The sequence below is a fragment of the Anastrepha ludens genome, chromosome 4, assembly GCF_028408465.1.
Source record: "Anastrepha ludens isolate Willacy chromosome 4, idAnaLude1.1, whole genome shotgun sequence".
Taxonomy (NCBI): domain Eukaryota; kingdom Metazoa; phylum Arthropoda; class Insecta; order Diptera; family Tephritidae; genus Anastrepha; species Anastrepha ludens.
This window is the reverse complement of record NC_071500.1, coordinates 114,321,066-114,328,539: the sequence shown is the minus strand read 5'-3', so window position 1 is coordinate 114,328,539 and position 7,474 is coordinate 114,321,066. Positions and strand designations below refer to the sequence as shown.

The following is a 7,474-nucleotide window of genomic DNA, read 5'->3' as shown; positions in this document are numbered from 1 at the left end:
CCAAGCGTCGCTTCATCGGATGTTGTCATCGTCCAAGCTTCTGCGCCATACGTTAGGACGGGCATGATGAGAGTCTTGTAGAGTATTAGTTTTGTTCGTCGAGAGAGGACTTTACTGCTCAGTTGCCTACTTAGTCCAAAGTAGCACTTGTTGGCAAGAGAGATTCTACGTTGAATTTTAAGGCTGACATTATTATCGGTGTTAATGCTGGTTCCTAAATAAACGAAGTCTTTTACAGCCTCGAAATTATAGCTGTCTACAGTGATGTGGGTGCCGATACGCGAGTACGCCGACTGTTTGTTTGAAGACAGGAGGTACTTCGTTTTGTCCTCGTTCACCACCAAACCCATTCGCTTTGCCTTTTTATCCAGTTTGGAGAAGGCAGAACTAACAGCGCGGTTGTTAAGGCCGTTGATATCGATATCATCGTGTTGACAAATGATATTTAAAATTTGTAATAAGTAAAATTACAACCCTGCTTGTGAACCAAAGTTGCGCACTCATTCTTCTTCGTTCTATTCTATTTTTCATTTGCATACGATCAGTCGAGGAACGAAGAAGAAGGGGTGCAAAACTGCGGTAAGTTTCTATATTTTATTAAAATACAAAGTGTACAATATTGAATTAAATTTCAGAATAAACCGTTCTTTGCCATTGAGTTAGTAGCAAACCCCTTTCATCTCATCGTAGCCGCAACATCTTTATTCGCAGTTTTGATTATTTGCGATTAACTGCGTATTTTTCCTTGCCGTAAAAGAGTCAAAGTTTGGGGCCGTTTAAATGAATGATCCGGAGGAAACCATAGAAAAACGCCGCAGTCCTCGGCTCAACAAATTAGAACCAGAGTCAGGTGAAGTTCAGCCTAATTCCACCGCCATCATAATCGACGCCGCCTCCGCCGCCACCACGCATACCAACGCCACAACTGCTGCCAGCACGTATACAAACGTCACAAATACCGCCCTCTCATCAGAATCCGTAAGTTTAAGATTGGAAATGAAGAATCAAATCGCCACTCTTCAAAGACAACTAGAAGAAGCACAGGTAAGATTAAGTGAACAAAACCGCCACTGCCAAAGGCTAGAGATTGCTTTGCGTAGCTCAGGTCATTTAGATAGTGCTACATCCACCGCCACGACAACAACAATACCCGTCGTTGCGTCATCGTTAGCACCCGCTATAGGTGCTCCGTTATATGAATTCCCAAATTTTTCATGTACTTCACGTATGCAAAAATTGTCGGTTAACGCAACAACAAATAACATCACGCCATCGACCATAAACAGTTATGCACATTTTGCGACGTCGACTATCACGAGCAGCGCTGCCATGCTGCCAGGCCAGCAAGCCGCTGAAAACGGTGGTAGTTTTTTTTCGCTGCCGTCGTTAACTGCGAGCGCCGTCTTTGCGCCAACGTATTCAATAAAGGGACAAACACACGCTACACTAGGTAATTCTGGCGTGCCGTTTACATCGTCGTCGATAATTTCGCCCCCTGTTTTTAATAATTATAACAGTATTGTTCATGGTCCTATGCCAACAAATGACTTAAACAATTTTTCATTTTTAAACAATTCTGCAACAGTACCACGGAAGTTGCAAGATTTACCCGAATTTAGCGGCGAGCCAGAAGACTGGCCAATTTTTTATACAGCCTACGTCCAATCGACTTCAATGTACAACTACACTAATCTGGAAAACAATCAACGGTTGCAGAAAGCTGTTAAAAGAGAAGCGCGGGAAGTGATTAAATCGCTTTTAATTCATCCAGACAACGCCAGCGCCGCCATAGAGCAACTCCGTTTTCGCTTTGGCCGACCCGAACAATTAATTCAGAGTCAGCTACGTCAAGCGAGGGATTTGCCTAATATTTCGGAGAATGCATTGTCCAAACTGGTACCCTTTGCCACTAAAGTGAGAAACCTAGCAACATTCTTACAGTCAGCGAATGGACAACAACACATCGCCAATCCTACGCTATTAGAGGAACTATTAGCTAAGCTTCCTATGAGTAAGAAACTGGAGTGGGCCAGAGTCGCCGCCTCAATACAGCCGTATCCGACAATTGTACATTTTAGCGCTTGGGTAAGTGAACTTGCTAATCTGATATGTACAGTGCAAGACATCGACAATAAAGATCAAAAGCGTCGTGCGGTGTTACATACATCCGAAAAACAGTGTCCAGGTTATGCAGGTGTAACTCCCGTTAAGTGTCCATTATGCCAGGAGCAACATAAACTGCAAGATTGCCGTCGTTTTTTAAATGCTGCAGTGTCTAATAGATGGGAGTTCGCGAAGAAACATCGCGCTTGTTTTTCATGCTTGAACGTGGGCCATAACACGCGTAACTGTCGCCGTAAAAAGCTTTGTTTAGAAGAAGGATGCCAGCGTAGGCACCACAGTTTATTGCACGAGGCCAATGCTATTACGCCGACCTTAAGTTTATTAAAGGAAGAACAAGGTGACGTACGAGGAAACGTGTTGAGCTGCGCAAACGTTAGCAGCACTAAGCCCAAGCTGCTCTTTCGTGTGCTGCCGGTAACCTTGTATGGCGATAATAAGCGCATCGATACGTACGCCCTATTGGATGAAGGTTCTTCAATTACGATGTTAGACAGTGATTTGGCCAAGGAGTTGGGAATACGCGGCCGTCGACATTCGTTAGATATACAATGGTTTGGAGGAAGAACAGCCCAAGAGTCGACTGAGGTTTTCAATATTGAAATTAGCGGTGTTGGTAAAAATAAGCGCTACCTACTGCGCGACGTGTATACCGTAGCTAATCTAGGTTTGCCCATGCAGAGTTTAAGTCATGATGATTTAAAGAGCAGTGACAAATCAATTTCGTCTCTGCCTCTCCAGCCATATTTTGATGCTGTGCCTCAACTTTTAATTGGAATCGATCATGCACACTTAGGCTTGCCGATTGACATAAAAGGGATTAGTGAGCAAGGTCCGTACGCTTGCAACACTAAACTAGGGTGGGTAGTTTTTGGTCCAACCAGTCGTGCGTCGTTAGCAAGCCGCTCTTGTCTTTTTTTACGTACCCAAGAAATGCAAGAAGAAGAAGACATGCGTCAACTTGTGTTCGACTATTTCAATATTGAAAGTCTTGGCGTTAGATCTTCGCCACCTGTCGAAAGCAATGATGACGTCAGAGCTAAGATGTTACTTGAAGGCACAACTAAACGAGTGGGAGGTCGATTTCAAACAGGGCTATTATGGAAGGACGACAGCATACAACTGCCCGATAATTATACGGCTGCTCTACATAGGCTTGAAGGGATTGAGAGAAAGATGAAACGCGACGAAACGTTCGCAACCGCGTACAAAGAGATCATTGATGGGTACCTAAGTAAAGGCTATGCTCGAAAGCTTACGCCCAAGAAATCGAGTATGACTTCATCCAGGAAATGGTACCTCCCACACTTCGGTGTCGTCAACCCAAATAAACCTCAAAAATTACGCCTTGTTTTTGACGCAGCGTCTCGATTTGAAGGGGTATCTCTGAACTCCAAGTTATTGAAGGGACCACAGCTCTACATATCACTACCTTCGATTTTATTTAATTTTAGAACGCGTGCAGTTGCAGTTTGCGGAGATATTAAAGAGATGTTCCACCAGGTAGCTATACAGCCAGTAGACAGGTGTGCACAGCGTTTTCTTTGGCGTGATGGCGAAAATACTAAGCCACCTGAGGAGTACGAGATGCGAGTGATGATTTTCGGCGCCGCGTGCTCGCCTTGCTCGGCGCAATATGTCATGAGGCTGAACGCCAAGGAGCACCACGAAAGTCATCCTCGTGCAATTAAAGCTATTTTTGATCATCATTATATTGATGATTTTGTTGACAGTTTTGATGGAATTGAAGAGGCCGTAGATATCTCAAAGCAGGTTCGTGACATTCACAGCGATGGTGGATTTGAGTTACGTGGATTCGTATCGAACTCAGAGAAGGTAGTTAAAGAATTAAATGGTAGTACGGCAACGAAACAGATCGCAGTCGCTGAGAGCACAGAGAAGGTTCTTGGGTTATATTGGGAGTCAGCAACTGATAATTTTAAATTCAACCTGAAGTTCCATCGCATTGAACCAGCAGTAATCACAGGCGAAAGGAGTCCCACAAAAAGGGAACTTCTTAGTATTATTATGTCAATATTCGACCCGTTGGGATTTTTAAGTCACTTTACTGTTGCAGCCAAATCTCTTATGCGTGAAGTATGGCGTCGTGATGTCCGTTGGGAAGAGCCCATCCCAAATGATGTGAATATAATATGGGAAAGGTGGCGCCAGCAGATGCACAAAGTAGCGGGATTTCGTGTGCCGCGATTCTACTTCCCACATGGTGCGCCTTCGGATTTGGAGCTGCATGTGTTCGTTGACGCTAGCGAAGAGGCCTTCGCTGCTGTCGCCTACTGGAGGTCAAGAAAGTCGACTGGTGAAGTTGGTGTTACGTTAGTTTGTGCGAAGACGAAGTGCGCTCCACTGAAGGCCGTAACCATTCCACGCCTGGAATTGCAAGCAGCCGTCCTGGGTGTACGTTTACGAAAATTGATATTGGAAAATCACCAAATACGCCCTGAACGATGCTTCTTATGGAGCGACTCCAGAACTATCTTGAAGTGGATTGGAAGCGAACATCGATGCTACAAACCGTATGTGGCGCACCGCGTTGCAGAGATTTTAGATGGGAGTGAAGTTCGCGAATGGCGATGGGTGCCAACGAAAGACAATGCAGCCGATGATGCGACAAGAAGCCATGGAAGTGTTGATTTCTCACTAAAATCTCGCTGGCTACAGGGACCGAATTTTCTGAGACGCGATGAAGAGACGTGGCCTGCTGAAGAAAACATCAGCAAGATCTTTGTGGAAGCAGATGAAGAGCTCCGTTCTAAATTTTCTTTAATTGCCAACAACTATATTTTTATAGATTACAATCGTTTCTCAAATTTACTTAGATTAAAAAGAGCAGTAGCGTGGGTGCTTCGATTCATAAACCGCTGCCGTAAACGGGAGCTAAAATATCTGGAATATGGACTTACTGCTGTTGAACTGGAAGCCGCGGAGCACCTATTATGCCTACGCGTTCAATCGGAATCATTTACTTCAGAACGCAACAGTATCGAAATTGGTAAAGCCATTCCAAATGACAGCGCATTAAAGCAACTTTCGCCATATCTGGACGACAGGGGGCTACTTCGTGTACAAGGGCGCATAGATGCAGCTAGCTTCTTACCGTATAACATCAGAAGACCGATCATACTGCCGTATGGACATATATTTACGCATCTGGTCGTTAATTATCACCATTGCACAATGAAGCACCAGAATCACGAGGCGACTATAAGCAATATACGTCAGAAATACTGGATTCCCCGAATAAGGCAAATGCTACGACGTGTAATAGCCGGATGTAAATATTGTCAAGTCAGGAAGACAGAACCTCACGCGCCTATGATGGGTCCTCTACCAGAAGATCGTTTGAAGCCCTATGTACGACCATTTACTTATACGGGACTGGACTATTTTGGGCCTATTTCGGTTACTATCGGGCGGCGAACTGAAAAGCGTTGGGTCGCGTTGTTTACGTGCCTCACCGTGCGCGCAATCCACCTGGAAATCGCCCACGACTTATCAACGGATTCCTGTATAATAGTTATGCGCAACTTCATGAATCGGAGAGGGGTTCCAACACGTCTACGATCTGACAATGGGAAAAACTTCATCGGGGCCAACGAAGAAGCGAAACGTTTTCCTGATGTTTTTGACACTGAGCGAATACAAAATGAATTGTCAACCAAGGGAGTTGAATGGTTCTTCAACTGCCCCGCCAATCCATCTGAAGGAGGAATTTGGGAAAGAATGGTGCAGAGCGTTAAAAGGGTTCTTCGACATTCATTAAAAGAAAAAGCGCCACGTGAGCATGTTTTACAAAGCTTTCTGATAGAAGCGGAAAACATAGTAAACTCACGTCCATTGACGCATCTGCCCATCTCTCCCGACGAAGACGAGCCATTAACGCCTAACCACTTCCTGATTGGCGTGGGTAATATCCCTAAAACTCCAACGGCCAACTCTCCTGGTGAAAAGATACCTTTATTACGCAAGCAATGGCTCATTGCACGAAGCCTAAGAGATGCATTTTGGAAGCGATGGGTACTGGAGTATCTACCAACGCTAACCCGAAGAGTTAAGTGGTGTGAACGAACCGCGCCTCTTAAAGAGGGTGATGTAGTATTTATTTGCGATCCGAATGTGCCAAGGATTCAGTGGCGACGTGGTATTGTTGAGCGTGTGTACACTGGCGAAGATGGTGTGGCTCGGCGTGCGGACGTGCGTACGGTTGGTGGACTTCTGCAACGAGCGGTATCTAAATTGGCAGTCCTGGATCTGGAAAGTGGTGAAGCTGATCGCTCCACGGGGGTGGGGGTGTTGACAAATGATATTTAAAATTTGTAATAAGTAAAATTACAACCCTGCTTGTGAACCAAAGTTGCGCACTCATTCTTCTTCGTTCTATTCTATTTTTCATTTGCATACGATCAGTCGAGGAACGAAGAAGAAGGGGTGCAAAACTGCGGTAAGTTTCTATATTTTATTAAAATACAAAGTGTACAATATTGAATTAAATTTCAGAATAAACCGTTCTTTGCCATTGAGTTAGTAGCAAACCCCTTTCATCTCATCGTAGCCGCAACACATCGGCATACGCCAACAAGTAAGTGCACTTGGAAAGATCAAACTCCACATCCCATCAACACGCATGAATTCCACAGAGTACATAAGAAGAAGACTTTCGGATGAATTACCCCCATTTCTCAATGTGAATTCTGGCGAAAAAATTGTTTTGCAGTAAGATAATGCGGCATTTCATTCATCACACCGCACTTTGAGTTGGTTTAATGAACAATGCGTCCCCTTTCTTGGGTGGTCATCGATTTTTCCGGATCTCAGTATCAACTCTCCCGTTGGAGCAGTTTATGGGAAAATAAGACGTGCCCTACAAAGGAAGAGTTGAAAGCTGCCATTCTCTATTCTTGGGACTCCCTTAGCACTCAAAAGTTATTTGCTTCAATGCTGAACAGGATCTATGACGTTATTGAAAGGAATGGAAATACCGGACATTTTTAGGGAGAACAAACGGAATTAAAAAAAATCCCCAAAGTACGTTTACAATTTGCAACAGTTAAATTTGCCTACTCTCTTCTTGCCTAATACAAACTATGTTGCTTTTGTTGCTTCTGGGTGTAAATTGGAAAGGAAGGAAATATGAAATTTAAAAATGCATTCTGTTTACACTTAACCTGCATAAAGCTAGTCAAAGAATTCCTCTAAAATTTTTATCCTTATTTTCGTTGCAATTCTGGAGAAACACGACCTCTTTCTCTCATTTAGCCTTTTCTTTCATTGCACTTTTTATAAAATACAAACATTGACTTCGAAGACCTGTACGTGTAAGGGTATGTCAAGAAGC

At 44.0% G+C, this 7,474-nt stretch overlaps 1 protein-coding gene across 1 annotated transcript; it reads left to right on the top strand.

Annotated features, from left to right (window-relative positions):
* The first annotated feature begins 436 nt into the window (after positions 1-436).
* LOC128860673 (uncharacterized) lies at positions 437-6,659 on the top strand. The gene is made up of 2 exons (XM_054098330.1): positions 437-579; positions 636-6,659. The coding sequence occupies exon 2, from the start codon at positions 781-783 to the stop codon at positions 6,448-6,450; it is 5,670 nt and encodes a 1,889-aa protein (XP_053954305.1). The 5' UTR covers positions 437-579; positions 636-780; the 3' UTR covers positions 6,451-6,659.
* The last annotated feature ends 815 nt before the right edge of the window (positions 6,660-7,474 follow it).